The 21275-nt window shown below is 33.4% G+C and overlaps 1 protein-coding gene across 1 annotated transcript in view; it reads left to right on the forward strand.

Moving 5' to 3' along the window:
- Dhc64C (dynein heavy chain, cytoplasmic) overlaps positions 1-21275 on the forward strand; it is a 1087706-nt gene that overhangs the window by 446047 nt on the left and 620384 nt on the right. The window contains exons 39-41 of the mRNA XM_090398628.1: positions 3700-3912; positions 12243-12395; positions 16920-17005. Of these exons, the coding sequence (XP_090254754.1) occupies positions 3700-3912; positions 12243-12395; positions 16920-17005 (452 nt within the window). The remainder of the gene's footprint in view (positions 1-3699; positions 3913-12242; positions 12396-16919; positions 17006-21275) is intronic.

Genomic DNA, 21275 nt, shown 5'->3' on the forward strand with positions numbered 1-21275 from the left:
AAAGGTAAATATAATTTAATGTAAGAATTACAGTAATTTCCAACTGAGTGTTCCAGGAAAAATTAATTCAAGCAAACTTCAGAAAAGGCTAAGAAAAATTGCAGGTTCTTGCCAAATAGAGATGGCCAAGATCAAAATTTCACTGTAAGACAAATAGTTGAAAATCATGTGAATGTAACAAGTATTTCTAATTTTTTAGATCTGGAAAAGGAATATGGCAAGGTGCTAAGAGAATCAGCAGGACATTTTATCAAGCACTTTTTTTTTTTTTAGTTCAGCAGGTAAAATTAAAGGGTGTACCAGAAGATGGTTTGATGTAAACTGAGAGGTCAGATTAGGATGCACACTACATTACCCTCACTCTTATTTATCTGTTTATCACATTGTGAAGGAAAGAAGCATTGAGCTTTATCGAAATTTGAAATGTTACTCAGTACTTTGACTTATGCAGATGATTTTATATTCCTAAAGAAATGCAATGCTAGTCCTCAGGATCCTTTATTTTAATTGAATAATTACCAAATTTGGTAGGAAAATCAACAGAAAATGTACTGCAATGTTTAAATTGGTAATATTTTATCTATGTGGGTATGATTTTTATTGCAGGTGACAAATCAAGGGAAATAGACAACAGAATGAATATTGCTGGTATTGTGGGGAAATCAATGAATAAATTTTTGCACATTATGAGAGATTGTTCAAAACACTAAACTATGTATACAAGACAGTGTTCAAACCACTTAACACATGCATCTGAAAGATGCATTAGAAATAGTTTATCAAAGACTGAAGACCAGATATGAGATAGTGGAGAAAAATAGAGTGAACAGATGGCAACAGTAACTGAAGATATCAAAATGGAACTTGAAATTGTGAGCATAGCTAATCTCAGTTGAGTATGGTCACTTAAACTGAATGGGAGAGGAAAGATTAGCAGAACACTTGTGTGATGCCAGTATGACAAGAAAAAGACTCACAAGGTGACCAAGATCTAGGTGGATTGATGTAGTTAGAATTACCTTATAAGGCTGAAATATAAGAACTGATATTATTGAAGTTATGACAGGTTGTTGGTTACTTTGGAGGAAAATTGTTGATGGGAAATTGGCATCTTTTCATGTAATTATATCATAAGTATTCTGTATGATCCTTGAAGGTTACCTAGCTTTGTTCCAGTTTCTAAAAACAAAATTGTCCTCCACCACTATTTTGCTTCAGAGCACTTTGAAGTTGTTGCAGTCACTCAAATGTCAGATCATTCACTGTGACTGAATGATTGTCTGTGTTCATGATTGTAAATATTAAAATGAAAATTAGATTACTATAAAATTACTATTCGAATTGTGATAAGATCATGCCATTTAGAAAAACAGATTACACTGAAGTGAGGAATACCAGTTACATTTTTATTACCACCTAAGCAAAATTGGTTAAAATGGCACATTAAAATAGAACAGTTTTTTTATAAGTGCTTCAAATTGCAGTGCACCTTGTCTTTGTGAACCCCTGTGTAAGAAATCATATTGTCCACATGGCTCAGTTACTGGCATAACAGTAAAAAAGTTGTATTTTTTAAATGTTTTATTCTAATTATATAAATCAAGTAAATATTAAATTCAGCATTATTTCATAGCCGAATGTAGAAACTATGAAAGTTTCCTATAAAACTTGACCAGAGAGCTTACAGGAATACACTCGCCGGCATTTATGAGTTGCCCTAGCAAGGACCATATAGAAGGCATAGCCACTTTAAACGTCTATATATTTGCCTTTTATTGGTCCATTTTCATAAGGTTTCATTGGCCTGACAGCTGTTTTGAAGTGGTTGGTTCTCTTCAGAGACCAGCAATAAGTAAATCCCTCTGTAAAAATTAGGCGATTCCCCGGGTCACTCTTTACGAGTAACTGAAAGATCGTCCAACTTGATGTTGATTCCACTTGGTGAAAGGCTCGGCCTACCACTGAGCAGAACCACTCATATTCAGAGAAAAGCATCCAACAACAAGGCCTCACATGGGCCTGCCAGAAAACACTTTCCCTGGAGACTCAAATTGCTCTCTCAAGGCAAACCCCCCAAAATCTTGTCCCCCTTAGCAGGAGCTGGACTCGGAAGAAACCTTAAGAAAGCAAAATCTCGTTCAATACTAAGGAACTCAAAGTGTTGGAGATGTGTATTTTTTGTAAGCAAACTCTCGGTTAATGTGTAAAGTATTTACTAAAATAAAGAGCCAAAAGGCTTCATTTCAGCAATGCACAATTATATAAATCTAAATCAAGTAGCTATTAAATCCAGCATTATTTCAAAGGCAATTTTGGGAGAAGTTATAATAATTAATTCAATCATGAAAAATTAAGGTATTTATTTTTTAATATTAGCATTATAATAAATTAATGTCTCACACTCATTACTTTTGCTATAAATATTTTATTCTGATGCATCGTGTTCTTTATCATGTACCACAATCATTTTGATGTCCTTTACTTATTTCTTGTGCATTGCAAACATTTGTTTTAACTAGTAATTTCTATTAAATGGTCTAAGGAATTCAAAAGAGGCAAATTAATATTAGTTAAATAGTTGAATATTAATTTTTATGAGACTGCACTTCAAGATTTTTTTTTTTAATAATCAACAACACAGCTGTTAAAAAGGAAACAGTATTGTATGTGCCCATATAATCTGTGCAGCTGCATTCACAGTGGTGAAGCAGTTACTGAGGACTTTATAATTTAAAAAACGAATGATTCTTATATTTAGCAGAGACTTCTGACCACATATTTAAGGCTGTTTGAATTTAATCTGTTAATGAGAATTTGAACTGCAGTTGGAATATGATCCTATGGTCAACTGGGGTCAGTTGAGATGTGCTATAGCATGTTTTCTTTAAAACTTTCTTTAGGATTTTTAGTTATTGAAAATGTAATTACTGAATAGACCTACACATATCTGCAACAAAATACAATGACAAAAATCTAATGGTAAAGAAAATGAAAATTTTAAAAAAAGTGCACACTTTGGGAAACACTTGCTTTTAAGGGATACAGAGGAGTGACTGAGAGAAGGTCACCTTATTACTGAATATCCACATGAAAGCTGAATGACCAAGAATGTTCTTGTAATTTGAGACTGAGCCTACCAAATAGTATTCTATATTGGTTAAACTGCAAAAATATGATTGTGATTATTCCAAAAGAACTCCTAAAGCTTGGCACTAGACAGCTTTCAGCTGCTGTAAATATCCAACTGAATGCTAATATCTTATTAGGTATTTATTTCCAGGGAATGCAGAAAGATTTCCTAAATATCTATTATATATATGCTCAAGAATGAAATGTCATATTCATTATGGGATATAAGGGCACATGTTGTGAAGTCAACTGCTGCCATATATGAGAATTAGGATATTCATGAAGATATTTCATATCCCAGCCAGCATGACATTTAGTCATGCTGTACAAAGTCAAATATATAAACTGCTCAGATTAGATAAACCAGCTTTAGGGCTGGATCTCATCTAATGAGGTGTTGCTCGCAAATGCTTGTTTACATGACACATTCATTTCTTCACTTATTAGTTACTTCAGTTCTTCCATGTAATATTTGACTGCGCTTGAAAGTCAGTATGGCATATATTCTTGAAATGTTTATTGTGATTTTTGTATTTTAATAATCACATATGACATTAATTATCATTTTAGATACTGATTCAAAGTGTATGCGAAACTATGGTCCCAAAGCTAGTGGCAGAAGATATACCTTTACTGTTTTCTTTACTGTCGGATGTTTTCCCTGGTGTATCCTATACCAGAGCAGAAATGAAAGGATTGAAAGATTACATTAAGAAAGTCTGCAAAGAAATGTATCTTGTAAGTGGTGAAAATGAAGAACAGGGTGGTCTCTGGATGGAGAAGGTAAGCTTCTTTTGATTTGCATTTACTTTGTAAAATCGGTATACTGATTTAGAGTTTATTGAATTCAATATAAACAGAAAGTTGCATGTTATACAGATTATCATGAAAAGCTAAGAAAGAAAAGTATTTCTTTCTTTGCTTTTCATGAGTAAACACACAGAGACTTCAAAACATACTTAACATAGTAAACACCAGATTTCAATTTCATTAATATTTCTGCATTTTTTTTGCAATGTGATAATAATAATTAGCCTTTCTTTCTGTGGCATTCATAATATTCTTAACCTTCTGTTGAGAAGCTTAGGGCAATGGATTGAATAACAGTCCAGTGTCCAACATGTATAATTATCTTAAGTGATTGTCATGGATGAAATGTGCTATTCTTGGCTAATGAATTTGTGCAAATATACATGGATAATAATGTACTCTGCCTTGTATTTATAGTGTTTAATATTTAAACTAATTGTTTAATATTTTAACTCATATTTAATTTATTTTTTATTATTTTGGTAAATAATATTTACCAAAACAAGCCTTAAAGTACAAGCCATTAGGAAAAAGAAAACCAGGACGTCCTCTTAAACGATTCAACGATGACTTCTAAGGCCGGAACAGGCCATACTAGGCCTAAATCCTTGATATGTATGATGATGATGATTTAATTTATTATATATGATGATATATAATATAATATTGTATATTATATTAATTTATATACCATGTCTGATTCTGTAATGGCATCCATCCCATACCAATGACACTGATTTGGAAAGACCTTTGTTAAAATTCCATTTAAGTGCATCAGTTAGTTGTTTTCGTGGTTTATAAATCCATGCAGTTATACCTGTATTGCGAATGCTACATTGTAAATGTTTGCACTGCAAACGACATTTACTTTGTAATGTCGTTTTCTTCTTTGTATTACCTGTGATTGGCTAGTCCAAAATGCATTTGTTGCTATAATAATGGCAACAAATGCATTTATTTTATTTCTAGAGAGTTGGATTTCTGGATCTGAAATCTTTAATATGAACACTACAGCATTCAATTTTAATGAATCGCTAGTTGTAATTTTAGTTGCTGGTTTTCTCTAAAAGTCATAACGTAACCAATCATCTTCACTTTATTCTCTCCTTTTATCTCCTTTAAGGTTTATAACTTTATTTTTCTTTCTATAGACTTTGTTTTGTTGTAATGAAAAACTCAATCCTGTCTCACCATGTGTTGTGTTCTATTCAATGTCGTAATATGACAACTTTTGATAACTTTTGAACATCTTTCTTGACTTCATAAATATCTGCTTTCAAGTTCTAAAAATTTCATTTCTGTCACAGCAATATTTCAGAGTTCATTTCATTTCGTGCATGCTCAATTATACAACACAATTCTGGTTTTCATTTCACTGATGAATTGATAAAAAAAAAAAAAAAAAGAGCTGCTATTACGTGTTAGAGTTATGGCACATTACTTGAAAACAGTAAATCTTGTGCACTTGAAGTGAATATGAACAAATATGTATGTTTCACTTTTCCTAAATGTCTTTAAATTTAATTGCAGTTATTTTCAATAAATAAATTTTAATCATATTAATACATTCATTTTGTTTAATATTAAACTTACACTTGTTAGATAGTATTTATGACATATGTAATATGCAATCTATTTTTTGTTTAAAAAATTATACTTTTCAGGAAATTGTTAGTTACAATATATCATTGTAGTTATTCAGTACTTATTTTTGCACCATGCTATACATCACCATCAGAGACCTGTGATTTGATAAACCCATTCTACTGGGAATATTATCTAAATATATCTGTTTGTACATACAGGTTATTTTATATTCACAGAAAAATATACAAACAACTGAATAGGACTGGCAGGTGACCATAAGTAATTCTGCATTATTATTACATTGTCATGAGTTCTAGGACTGATTGCAGAAGGCTACTTTTTGCTCAATAACATTCCTACAGAAAAAAACCATGCATAATCAAACTTTGTCTAGCTGCATTATGATGTATTTACTGTTTTTGCTAGTATGTATTTACCTGCTGGTGCCCTATTAACACCACATTTAATATCCCTAAACCTAACTATCTGAATGTATTGTTAATGTCTATCTATTTTTTTGTTTAAAAAATTATACTTTTCAGGAAATTGTTAGTTACAATATATCATTGTAGTTATTCAGTACTTTTTTTTTGCACCATGCTATACATCACCATCAGAGACCTGTGATTTGATAAGCCCATTCTACTGGAAATATTATCTAAATATATCTGTTGTACATACAGGTTATTTTATATTCACAGAAAAATATACAAACAACTAAATAGGACTGGCAGGTGACCATAAGTAATTAGATATATGAAGAGCCAAAGGCTTCAATTCAGCGACATATAACTTGTTTAAGTTAAGGGATATTACATCCCATATCGTTTCTTAGCCGAATAAGAAACTCAAGGAGTTTCATGCCGAATATAGTAGAAACTATATAAAGTTCGGCGATTCCAAGCGTAAGCAAATACCTGGATACTGCAGCAACTGACCCTTAAGGTAGTGCAAGCTGAGGCAACTCATGTCTAAGGTGGAGCAAGCTCCGATCACTATTCTTGATATTTACCCATAATGTGAACTTAGCTCCTAGGAGCTGTATTACTGTTCTACATTATGAGAGAAGGTCACTACCCAGACCGGTTTCAACCTTTATTGAGGTCTCATCAGTGAGTAGGTAGACCTAGTTAATATCAAGTTTGTAGCGAACAGAACTTACAACCCTTCTATGAGTATTGCTGAGAGGTGTCCTAATAAATTATTAGATATATGAAGAGCCAAAGGCTTCAATACGGCGACATATAACTTGTTTAAGTTAAGGGATATTACATCCCATATCGTTTCTTAGCCGAATAAGAAACTCAAGCAGTTTCATGCCGAATATAGTAGAAACTATATAAAGTCGGCGATTCCAAGCGTAAGCAAATACCTGGATACTGCAGCAACTGACCCTTAAGGTAGTGCAAGCTGAGGCAATACTCATAGAAGGGTTGTAAGTTCTGTTCGCTACAAACTTGATATTAACTAGGTCTACCTACTCACTGATGAGACCTCAATAAAGGTTGAAACCGGTCTGGGTAGTGACCTTCTCTCATAATGTAGAACAGTAATACAGCTCCTAGGAGCTAAGTTCACATTATGGGTAAATATCAAGAATAGTGATCGGAGCTTGCTCCACCTTAGACATGCGTTGCCTCAGCTTGCACTACCTTAAGGGTCAATTGCTGCAGTATCCAGGTATTTGCTTACGCTTGGAATCACTGAACTTTATATAGGTTGAAATCAGTAAAGGTTGAAACCGGTCTGGGTAGTGACCTTCTCTTATAATGTAGAACAGTAATACAGCTCCTAGGAGCTAAGTTCACATTATGGGTAAATATCAAGAATAGTGATCGGAGCTTGCTCCACCTTAGACATGAGTTGCCTCAGCTTGCACTACCTTAAGGGTCAGTTGCTGCAGTATCCAGGTATTTGCTTACGCTTGGAATCGCCGAACTTTATATAGTTTCTACTATATTCGGCATGAAACTCCTTGAGTTTCTTATTCGGCTAAGAAACGATATGGGATGTAATATCCCTTAACTTAAACGACCTTAAGACAATGTAATAATAATACAGAATCATGAGTTCTAGGACTGATTGCAGGAGGCTACTTTTTTCTACATTCCTAGAGAAGAAAGCATGCATACTCATACTTTGTCTAGCTGCATTATGATGTATTTACTGTTTTTGCTAGTATGTATTTACCCACTGGTGTTTAATTACCTGAGATGTATTTATTGGCTATTTTGTTGCCCTGTGATGCCTAGTGAAACTACTGCTCTTGATCATACCTATTAACACCACATTTATATCCCTAATCCTAACTATCTGAATGTATTGTTAATGTTCAGGGATTTGTTGCTGAGTCAAATGGCCTCTTTGACTAAAGTAAGCTAGTCTGTTTAAATACCTACTAGTGGCAAGGAGGGATGGTGGAACTTGTCTTTACAAAATGTTGTCAATAGTTTGTGATTTAGTTGACAGATTTAAAGCCTGCAGTGAGGTAAAACTTCCAGGGAACCTTGCAACTTGTTCAAAGGCATCTTTCACTTACAGAATAGGGCTACTGCAGACTTCACCTTGAGTTGGCAAATGCAAAAAGAAAATGGTTATTATTATTATTTTTTTAGTTTCCTCTAGATTTTGTCCATTGAAGAACACTGATTAGTCATTCTAATTTTTCATTAGGAAAAAGTGGCAATAAAATACTAAATGTGGAGAAACATCAACTGTATTCGTTGGAAGAATACAGTGGTTTTTTTATTATTCAGTTATCAAATAATCAGACCCCTCAGTTAATCTTTTTTTTTTTTTTTTTCATGAGTCAACACACCATCTGACTCCTGGGCAATCACTGTATAATCATATATTCATACCCCCAGTTTTCTGATCAGGCAATAATTTTTCAGTGTAATTGGTAACTGAGAGCACTGTAAAACATTTCAGCTATTTAGGCACACTTCTTACTGAAGATAGTAATTTAAATATGGCAATATATACTAGCATACTGGTACATGGAATATGAGAAATTGGCCGTCACATTATACTATCAGCGTATAAACAGGGTGTCTGTAAAATGTAAGGAAGCAAACCACTGTATAAAACTAGTTAAATGTCACTGAAAAACGTTTGGTAAGAATAGAAAATAAATATCAGGAAGGTGGGAAAATATTCTGGAGGGTATTAAAAAGCCTTATGAATGGAGTAAAGAGTACTGTAAAATAAATCAGATGATAAAGGTGATATGAAAACTGAAGTTGAAAGTATTTTAGATGTCTGGAGTAATTACTTTGAAAAGTTGATAAATGAAACAAGCAGCGATAGCATGATGGTAGAAAACACTCATTATAAAAGCAATCAGAAATATATATCCATACTAGAAGCAGAAAAGCCATCCCAAACCTGAAATGGGAAAGGCAAGAGCAGATAACTGCGACCAGAAATGCTCAAATATGGAGATATAAGTTTTACAGTGGCTACACCACATAATTCAGAGGATCCAATTCTGAACGATGGGGGAAGAGTATTCATGGTACCCATCTATAAAAAGGGAAACAAAAAGAAATATGAGAATTACAGAGGATTTCCCTAACGAGTGTTCCTTGTAAGATTTATGCAAGTATTCTTGAGAAACAGATAGGAAAATTGTGGAAAGGAAGCTATATAAACAAGCTGGATTCAAGCCTCCATTTGGCCTGAATCCAGCTTGTTTGCATAGCTTCCTTCCATTCAGATTTTCACTTTATGACAAATAGTGGAGAAGGCTTTGGGACATTGGAAGGAACAGTACTTAACCACGTCACTGTCAATATGGATAAAATACATCATTCCTCTACACTTCGTATTCATCACATATTTCAATGTAATATCAATGATATTACAATTTTAATATGCACTTCGCATCCATGGTAATTTGGACGTATATACGTCCTGGCCGGTTCGGTGGTTAAGTTTTGTAAATCTGTAAAAGCATGTGAAAGATGAGAAAAGCTGTTAAAATGCAAGAGAAAAGCTGTTAAAATTTGTTCTGGTTTAGTTACATGATGCAAATGGGACATTATATCAAGAAAAACTTAGTCTATATTTGACTTGTATACAAGTCAGCAGTAAGAATGAGGTAGGAAGATGGTTCGATTTTCGAAATCAGGTGTGAGAAAGGATTATTTTCACTGTTATTCATCTACATGGATCAATTATAAAAAGGTGGCATTAAACCTGATATCACAAATTAAAGATGCCAAAAAGTAATATTCTTGGTTTAATCCTTTATCGAAGTGTAAGCAAAGAAAGTTTGCGCATGAAGTATCTTCACTACTTCACATATATAGAGGCTAATGACTTCACATCACTTGCCTTAGTAACCCATAATGCAAAGTGCATATCCTTAAAGATGTGGACTGAATTTTGTTACTTAAATTTGGAAAGTCTAGTTCAAATAAGAAAAGTGAACGTTACAATTTCAAAACACTAAAATTTTTCTGCAGTTGTGTTGTTTGGTCATGAGAAAAGAAACTGACGTGTAGAATATCTGTATTAAAATTTATATTAAATTAAAAATGAATTTTTATAAAAATATAAAAATGAATTAAGGAGTTAATAATAATAAATTTCATGTTTCTTTTTGTATGCCACAAGTAAGATGTTTTGCAATGTTATTATCTCTGACTATTGAAATCTTGCTAGATATAAAATTTATTTAAATTAGATTTTAGAGCTTAATTATAATTTTGTATGAGCTTTCAAAAGTTATGTCATGTTGGTGTTGTTTATATGCCGACAAACATTTCCGAAATATGTTGTGAATGACGAGGGAAGCAGAAGTTACTGCTATATTCATGTTTTCATAATTGAAATTATATATATTTACTCGAATATAACTCTCACTTCTCTCCCCAAAATTAAAGTTAAAAAATAGTGGTGCGAGATATATGCATGGATTTTTGGAAACTAAATTTCATGCAAAAACTAAATTGATGTTTATAATTAAATCTTCAGTATTCATTATAATTTATAATTGCTCACATTACTTATAAAATGAATGCATTTAAATTTTAATTATCAAAGTTATTTATGCGATCTGCTGCTCACCTTCATCTTGCGATATATTTGAATCTTTAGTGACAATTCTTCTGTAATTAACTTAAAACACAATTTCATTCATTCTTTCGTAACTCAGTGACAAAGGCAAGCTGACAATTTTTGAGTTGAAATGCTGATTCTCTTCAACCGAATTCCAATCGGAATTCACTATATATTTCTTAGTTTTAACACATTCATGTTGTGGTGGTGGTGGTGGTGGTGTTTCGCCTGTTATCGTTTTAAATCATTTAAAAATTTATCATTTATTGTTTCCGATGAGATTTCTCATTACCATTTGTGTACTGCTTTTGCATCATGTTGACTGGCTCAACTCTGACATAAAGTTTCAACCCTTCAGTTAAATTTTATTGTTGCTTGTTTGAGTGCCACTTCAGTGTCATACTGGCGAGCAGACTCACACACACATTACAGCATGTTAGTTTCAATTTGCCGGTAAAACTTTATTTGAAGTTAGCCATTGTGATCTGTCTTAATGACATCGAAAATTTCAAATGAGATCAGATAAACACTTCATGTAATTGAAATTTTGAACAAATGTTTGGACAATAGATTTTAGTTAGACTGTTTTTGGTGGTGCGACATACAGTTTTGCTTGGGTCTATACAGTTATACATTAACAATGAGGCAGAGTTATATTCGAGTAATTATGGTAATTAAAGGAACTTTTCTGCACTATGAAAGGAACTGTTGTCACTTAAAGCACAGTACTAAAAGCAATAGTGTTAGTGCACAATAGTAAACCAGGGCAGAAGTTGCTCTAATTTTTTTCTGAACATGAGCAGAAGTATAAAGAACATTATGGGATTGTAGTATGCAGGAGGACAAATGTGAACTTTCCATGTTTTCAATATATGAAGAGCAAATAGAAATTTAGGAGGGAAAAATTTATTATAGACATTTACTCATACCTGAGGTAAATCCACATAGGATTTACTTCAGGTATAACTGAAAGGAACTTTATTACTTGCCATACAGAAATGGGGCCCAATAAAAATTAGTTTAATTCTGTGTTTTCTTTATATTTTGAAATTAAGAGTTAAAGCACTTTGAGTGTTTTAGTAAGGATACAACTTGAGAGGATTATATGCACAAAAGGAATTAAAAATACACCTTGCTGCCTACACAAGTCATTCTCAGGATTTAGAAAAAATCTTAGGTCCTCAATTTCCTTTTTAGATTAGAACCTGTGATTATGTGTTACAAAATTTGATTTGTTTTCTGGAAGTTTTTTATACTTCTTAAAAAAATTGTGTCATTGCACTCGCAATTGAGAACCACTATTATAAAGATATAAACACTAGCTTAAGCCAGTGATTTATATCCAACTGTTTTAATTCTAAATTGGAGTGTTAGAATTTTTCATTTCTATTTCTTCAGATAATTATTTTCTACAATCAATATTTTGATTGAACAAAAGTAAATGAGAATAACTAATAGTTAAATTTAATTTCTCTCATGAAGGTTGAGTTTTTTATATTAAATATTTGAAAGAATTTTTTGATGAAAATATTTATTTTAGTTAATCTGATAGTTACTTTTCTTGCACACATGATCTGGCTTAAATGATAATTTATTCATGACTCCTTATTTTGTATGAAACTTCATGAAATTTCATAAAGAATTTTTGATAGGTATTGCAACTCTACCAGATTTCTCAGCTGAATCATGGCCTAATGATGGTTGGTCCTAGTGGAAGTGGAAAATCAACTGCATGGTGGGTATTATTGAAGGCACTTGAACGTTATGAAGGAGTTGAAGGCGTTGCCCATGTTATTGATCCCAAAGTAAGTTATTATGTATACAGAGTACAGATATTTTGTTCTTTCAGGTTATTGGTTTTGAATGTAGGATTTTTTAAACAATTTACAACTAGGTGAAATTTTTTACTGTTTTTGAAATTTCAAGAAAAAATAATATGAGAAATAATAATTTCCCATAATTTGTGTTTGTGTTGGGGTACATATTTGGAAACAGTAAATAATAGAAATTTTCAGCAAAAGTTCTTATCAAAGAGAAAGTTTTGATTCTAATGATAGGTTATTTGTACTTCCAATTTTATCATGCAATACCTCTTGTGTTAGAAAAACTTGGATCTGTTATTTCTGCTTACTGCAGGACCCAAAAGCATTCTGTGAACTTTATCATTTAGTTTATTCTTAGCAGTATCTTTGCCTCAATTGCATACCAAGAAAAGTAAGTCATGGAGCATGTTTTAATATGCTTAACTATTATTGTACATGGATTTTTTTTAAGTATTGTTTGCAGTCTTAGTCATAAATTCTCTGGCATGAATTCTATACATAAATGTTATGAGTGATGGCTATAAGTAAACTGTAAACTATAAAACAATATACTGTTTGCGATTAAATTGCTTCTAGAGAAGGCAGTGAGCACTTTCAAAGGTTAGCTGTTAATTAATACTTGTCAGAATTTCTAGGAGGGAAAAATCCATGCTTAACAATGTGCGCAAATGCAGTTTCCACAGGGTTACATAAGCCAACAAATGTTTAGAATAAATCTTATCTTGCTTCATATATGATTGACATTAGCTATAGTTTGCTAGACTCTGCATAGAGGCTATGCTTCTGCCAGAGTACCCTGTGATTGATGGACCCTATTATTATTATTATTACGTAACACCTCCAGGGAGTCCAAAGACTCATTGAGGGAAGGCACCTACTCTACAACCTACTCTAAATGTAGAAAAATACAATAAAAAAGTTCTGCACATGAGAAAAAAAATTGATAAAGAGAATATCTGTATGAATGTCTGTATTCATCATACTGGAATGTGAAGAGAAGTTATACTGAATTTGGTATTGGTTCTTACCATTTAAGTAAATTATCCTAGTGTTTTGCCATTCTTCATTCCGTGTTGAAGAAGGGCAACCATACCATTGCCTTCAGTCATAAGAGGAATTTGTATTCCTGGTTTAGTGGCTCTTACTGTTTATGTAAACTGTATAGTCCAGTTAAAGCATGCCTATGGGTATAGAATATTATAAAGTTTAAACTGATAGTTTGCATTACAGCATAAAAATTTTAAAAATAGTATAAAAATACACGATAAAACTTTTTAAGAAAACATGAATATAAATGAATTATCTTAGATAAATGCCATCCTTAAACTAGATTGCAATGAGATGCAAGCTCTTCATGATTAATGTGTGTTATCTTCAAACTATTTTAGAAACTCTTGTTTTCTACTCTCTTACCTTCCCTGTCCTTACCCTGTATCAGATACCTAGTTCTTGTTACCTATGTTATTGTGGACAGACTGGAAATTTGTTGAGATTAGAATGCAAGATCAGGATTACAATAAACACCTCTGCTGTCTGTTAACCCATGTTATTCTCCAAAGAGGGTGGATATGGCCATTTACCCCTAACTTTTGAAGATTAAATTAGCAGCTAGGCTCCACTCATAGCCAGTCACAGAATAGCTAGAGTAGTTCTGTCAGTGATTTTAATTGTCACCTCAGGAGGAGGAGAGTATGACAGGCAACTGCTGCCAACTCGTAGTCACTGATCCTAACAGCATATTGTTGGCTGAAATGGTGTATGTGATGAAAACGATTTCTAAGAGGGAAAAAGCCATGCTTAACAATGTGTGCAAATGCAGTTTCCACAGGGTTACATAAGCCAACAAATACTTAGAATAAATCTGGTCTTGCTTCATATATGATTGACATTAGCTATAGTTTGCTAGACAATGCATAGAGGCTATGCTTCTGCCAGAGTACCCTGTGATTGATAGACCCTATTATTATTATTATTATTATTATTATTATTACGTAACACCTTCAGGGAGTCCAAAGATTCATTGAGGGAGGCTACCTACTCTACAACCCTCCGTCTCCACCATCATTTCACCAACCATAACTACCTTCATCAACTGCACCAATGCCATCTACCGCTGACCACCTCCACTAGTATTTTCACAGACAATCACAAACATCCATGCCCACAGCGAGGAACCCGCAGCCTTTTGCCTGGAGAGCAGATACGCTAACCACTCAGCCAACCAGGCCGGCAACCCTATTCACCATCAAGTTATCAGAATTGCATCTGAAGCATTTTAAACTTCACGTTTCTAATTTGTATATCAACTCAAATGAACCACCTTTGCCACATCGACATCAACAGCTGTCTCAACAACCAAAATAAAGTTGCTTCCAGATCATGCCATGTAACCAACTATTTTTCAACCACAAGTGGGAGAATCTGTACAACACTCAACTGACTGTCATAAAAACCTTCTGATTTGTGAATAAAAGCTCTCTTACAAGCTCCAAATATTACAGTGATAGTACCATGGCATTTGTGCGTATACTGCCTTGCACCTTTTCTTTCTGTAAACTACCATATTCGCCCATGTTGTCTACCAGCAGTTCTTTTAAGCACATAGAAGGGAATACTCTGATTTTGTGTAACACAGATGGTTCATGATTGGAGGACCTAGTGGGATCACCTGCTGTCTTTCTAGAGCATTATATGCACACAAATGCTATTAGAGTGGAGCTGTATGCGATAAAGTTTGTATTAAAATACATCAGGCTGTATCGATGTCAAAGGTGCATAAAATATTGACTCACAAAGTTCTCTTAATAAGTCTACTACAGAAACATTCAAGGCTCTCTCTTAAATGTAACACCTTTATCAGTTATGGAAACTATATATGATATACACTTCTGTTAGATTCCAAACCACGTTGGGATCAATGTTGACGTACTGTAGATACTGTATCTAGATTGTTTCTCAAGTATCTGCATGTGTCAGGTTATCTAACACAATTTAGTGGCGGTGATCATAGAGAAATAAGCTCTACCAAATTAAGGCTGAAATTAAATTATGACTGCTAGTCTGTGTAGGTTCGAACAGAGAGTTTTGGTCTTGCTTGGCTGCACATAGGTAATAGCCATCTCACACACTCCTTCCTATTAAGAGATGACATGCCTATGTGCGTGAGTTCTCTAATGCTGGACTAACCATCAGTCATATCTTAAATGACTGTCTTCATTTCATGAATGAGCACATTCATTAATTTAGCTGTGATCATAACCTGCTGAACCCCTGTACACTCAGGCAGATTTTATCAGACTCAAATTTTTAAAGAAAATTAGTATCATTTACCATATAATAATAGATCATTTATGTATTTTTATTATATATTGTTTTCTGTTGTTTATACCCTTTTAAATGCATTTTTTCTTTATGAACTTTTTACACTTTTCCTAAATCATTTTACACTTGCTTTTTATCCAATCTTTTATTTGTTTTTATACAGATTTCTTTTTATAACTATTATATACATTCTTATCTATATTCTTTTATGCAATTTTTTATTTTTTAACTTATTTACTGCCCTGATCCTTGGCACATTATGACCATGGTCATTAAAATCCAAATAAAATCTTTTTTTTTTTTAAGAACATAAGTTCTCACCTGTATATCTCCTAACATGGTTATATGTAAATCCACCCTATGTTAGAATATTGTTCCCAGATAAGGGATGGTGCACAGCTAATTTTTGAAAATATTTTCTGCTTTTCAGAATAGGGCGATCCAAGCAATTGTTGTCATACAGTGTCTAATAAGTCTACTGTTTCTATGTTATGCCTCTTCTACAGATATTTTAATGGATATGGTTTTGCTAAACTTGTTGACACTATTCCTCCAGTCTTCCCTTAAGCACATTGCTGCTATTCAACAGTGACTTGCTCTGGCCCTACACATCGAACCAACTTCTTGTTCTCTTTCACCCCATCTATCTCTCCTCATAAGTTTCTCTCAGGACTACAGTTCTTCAAGAAACATGATTTCTTGACATCATCTTCATATACACAGCCGTGCACTGTTAGTTTTGCAGTATTTCTTGTGTAAAGTTTATATATGAAAAAAGAGGGAGAAGGAACAGAAATCCAGCAAAAAGTTAATTAAGCTCTTTTCTCTAAATTTTTCGATAACATTTCCCATTGTACCCAGCTGTAATTGTACCAACTGTTCTGTGAGATATGCCTAGCTTGCAGAATATATCAGTTATGCACATGCTTTCCTCACTAAGTTTGATTAGTTATAGCTTTTCTTGCAAATTGAGAAGCTTATGGCTTCTTTTAACTTTATCACTTAATACAATTATAATCGCAAATATAAGTATGAATATTGTATTATAAGCACATATAAGAGACAGCGTGCAATTTCAAAGATGCACTGCATGTGACTTTTCTAAACACACTGAACATGAATCGATTCAGTGAAGAAGCATGTCGAAGGTCAATGAAATATGTATATATTTCTTTACTTTTATAGGCAATTTCCAAGGAGTCACTGTATGGCACATTAGATCCAAATACACGAGAATGGACTGATGGTCTGTTTACACATGTACTGAGAAAGTAAGTCATTGGTTTGCTTTTTTTTTTTTTTTTATCATGATTACTATAACATATTTAGCTTTTGATATTTCATGTAGCTACCTTTAATTAAGCCAAATTTTATGGAACATTTTTATATTGATTTTCAGCTATCAAGGAGATGATCAATGAATTTACTTGTGTTGTCAAATATACCAGACTTGAAATATCAGTGCATACTGATATAGTTTTCAGTGCATTCAGCAGTAGCAATCTGGATTAAAATTTAAAGCTGGCTTCTTGTTTAATCCTTAAAACAAATTGATTTACTTTCTAGGTTTGATTAATTTGCAAATACTTACTGTTCATTTTTAGATCTCACTGGATGGTTATTATGATGCACCAGTGATGGCAAACCTATGACATGCGTGTCAGCACTGACAACACACTTGAGGGTTTCAGGTGACACACCTTGGATGTTGAAAAATATTGGTATTCTGATGAAAAAACTAATTTCAGTAATTTCAGTTTATTAAATTAATTGTATAATATGAATTCATAGATTTTATATCAATGTCCTATTAAATAAATAGCCTAATATGATATGTATAAGTCACCACCTATTATTAAGTAGTTAAATTTATAATGCATGTATGCAAGTGGCACATCAACAATGTCAATATTTAAAAAAAAGATGTTTGACACACTTGGGTAAAAAGGTTTGCCATTACTGATAAGGTGATCTCACCTTCAGTCCAAATTGTGAAATCTTTTATAAACACAAACATAAAGTTTTACTGTACCTATATTTATATTTTGATAATTATATGCAGAAATATTATTTCAATCTCAAAGAATTCTGTGGAACCTATACTGTTGCCACACCAACTGAATATAGTATTTTCAGTTTATTTAGAAGTAATCTTAATTTTTAATTAAACTACTAGTTCCATTCCATTAACCATAATTTATTAATTCAAAGTTTGCAATATTGTAACCACTCATTACGAGGGTTGTTTGAAAAGTTTGGTAAGTTTCCAATAAACGGCGACACAATTCATTCATTCATACAAGTGTCGTCACTCATAGTCTTTTTCATGACCTCTCGCAAAATTTTAGCCATATGCAACGCGTAGTTCACATTTGGCAAACATTTAAAATGACCGAGTTTGCATTTTTCATAAAAATAGAGAAAAATGAGTTTCATGTAACGATAAAACACTTTTATTTGAAGAAATGGACGACCATGCAGATCAAAGCCGAGTTACATGCAGTTCATGAGGACTCTGCACCAGCATTAAAGACTATTTATTTTTTGATAAATGGGTTTAAACGTGGTCGTAAGTCCATCAAAAATCAAGCATGCTCCAGACACCCAACTGAGGCCACTACGAAAGAAATGATTGATAAAATCCATGGTATCGTTATGAAAGACCGCTGAGTGAAAGTGCTTGAGATTGCTGAGATTGTAGGCATCTCAACTGAACAGGTGTATAATATCGTGCACGAAGAATTTCACATTAAAAAGATGCATGCATGATGGGTGCCATGATTGTTGACTGTCGATCAAAAATGCATGCAAAAAGACATTTCAACGCAGTGTTTGGCAATATTTAATTGCAGTTTGCAGAATTTTTTTGCATCGATTCGTGACTAGACGAAACTTGGATCCCCCACTACACATCTGAATTCAAGCAGCAGTCAAAACAATGGACAATGCCTAGTGAAAGAGCACTGAAAAAATTGAAGACTATTGTCAGCTGGGAAGCTGATGGCCATTGTTTTTTGGGATTCCCTAGGAATTATCATGATAGACTATTTGGAAAAGGGTTAGACAATAACAGGTGTATATTATGTGTCATTGTTGGACCATTTAAAAGAAGAACTGAAGAAAAGAAAGGGCCAAGATTGGTGCACAAAAAAGTGCTCTTTCATGCACCGTCCTACACATCGGCCGTCGCAATGACAAAATTCACAAATTGAGGTTTGAATTGGTTCCACATCCACTGTATTCTCCAGACTTGGCCCCATGTGATTTCTTCTTGTTCCCAAACTTAAAAATTTGGCTCAGTGGGAAAAATGTTTCTTCGAACAAAGATATCAAGGCTGTCAATGACTATTTTGCACAGTTTGACAAATCCTATTTTTTCGATGGTATGAAAAAATTGACAACTTGCTGGACCAAATGTGTAGATCTCGATGGAGACTATGTTGAGAAATAAAGGTGACTTTTTTTCCGAAAAAATGTGTTTAACTTATTTTTTTACAAACTTTTCAAAGAACCCTTGTAAAAAGGGGGGCAGGGAATAGATTACTCTGAAACATTTGGTAATTTTCAGATGTTTAAGAATAGCAAGTTGTCACTCAGCACATTAGCATGAACTGAAATACTCGTTGTCCTTTGCCAATAATTATCTGCTTATATTACTACTCTTAAAAAGATAGTTTATATTTTGTGTACATGTCAGCCATTTCAATTCACATATAAAATGCAGTCCTGTTAAGCTTAATTTTATTTTAGGATTAATTAATAATTTCTCACTTAAGTATTAGCTTCATTTCCATAGGAACATACCTTCTTAAATAATGCTAACCTGCAGGATGTCACTAGGGCAACTCGGAGTTGTAGTGTTGTACTACCAGGTGTTGACTTACGCTTGGACTTGCCTATAGTTCTTCGGCATGAAACTCTTAGATTTTCATCTCCGAGCTTCGTATCCGGCTTTAAAATAATGAGGGATTTATTATCCTCTTAACTCAATTTATGCCGCCGGAAAAATAGGCTCTTTATCATAGTAATAATATATGGGTACACCTTTCTGGCAATTCGTATAGTGAAGGTATGTAGGCTCGATTCACTTAAAGCTTGGTATTATCCAGGTCTACCTACTCACTGATGAGACCTCAATAAAGGTTGAAACCAGTCTGGGAAGTGACTTCTCCTCATAATGTAAAACAGTAATACATCTCCCAGGAACTGCGTTTTACATTATGAGAAAATATTAAGGATTGTGACGGAGCTTGCTCCACCTTTGCTCCAAGTTACTCTAGTGTTGTACTACCAGGTGTTGACTTATGCTTGGACTCGCCGATAGTTCTTCGGCATGAAACTTTAGATTTAGATATTAAAGGAATGTCAGCGATGGTTTAGGAGATTTGCAGAAAAAAATTTTGATCTCTCTGATCGTCCTTGATCTGGACGATCTCTTACTCTAGATGATGATGATGCTCTTAAGACTCTCATTGAATCAGATCCAAAACAAACCATACAAGAATTAGCAGAGAAACTTAATTCATCATTCAACTGTCTAAGAGCACTTACATAAGAGTGGCAAAGTTCTTAAACAGGGTGTATGGGTACCGCATGAACTGTCAGAAAACAATACAGCACAGAGATGGGCGATTTGCAATTCATTGTTGACCAGACAACAAAATGACCCCTTTTTGAAATGAGTTGTAACTGGTGACAAAAAAATGGGTTCTGTATAAGAATAATGAACACATCAACAACAACACCTAAAGATGGACTTCATCCACAAAAGGTTCTGTTGTGCGTTTGGTGGGATATTCATGAAATTATTCATTACGAACTCATGGAACAAATTAAGACTATCACAGCACCCATCTACTGTGAACAATTAGAGCGACTACATCAAGCATTGTTAATCAAACATCCTGCTTGTCAATCGAAAAGGGGTAATTTTGCAGTAAGATAATGCAAAACCACATTCTGCAAGAATGACTCAAGAAAAAATTAGGCAGTTAAGATGGGACCTTCTACCACATCCTCCATATTCGCCGTATATTGCCCCTAGTGACTATCACTTATTCAGGTCCTTAGAACACAGCATAAGAAATAAAACTTTCTGTTCACAAGATGATGTCCAGAGGAGTTTGATATCATTTTTTGCCTCCAAAGAAAAAACTTTTTTTCAAAAAAGGAATTCTAAACTTAGTAGATCATTGGAATAAGGTTATAATTAACGATGCCGATTATAGAATTGAATAATGTTAATTTGTTCTTTAATAAAATTTATGTTAAAAATGTAGTTCAAAAAATTGATTACTTTCCAGTCCCCCTTATACTTCTAAATGTATATGCTACAAGCTTGCTAGATTCCCTGACTAAAGTGAATAACTTTTGTAATAGATACATATGAAGTATGTGATATAGTATGAGATATGTATGTGATATAGTATGAAGTATGTATGTGATATAGTATGAAGGTCAGCATTAAAAAGACAAAGACAATGAAAATAGGCAGAAACATTTATGTGGATGATGTTATACTTTTGAATAAATCCAGCACAA

This window comes from Typopeltis vanoorti, chromosome 10 (assembly GCF_054136105.1).
Source record: "Typopeltis vanoorti isolate ZY-2024b chromosome 10, IOZ_Tvanoo_1.0, whole genome shotgun sequence".
Taxonomy (NCBI): Eukaryota; Metazoa; Arthropoda; class Arachnida; order Uropygi; family Thelyphonidae; genus Typopeltis; species Typopeltis vanoorti.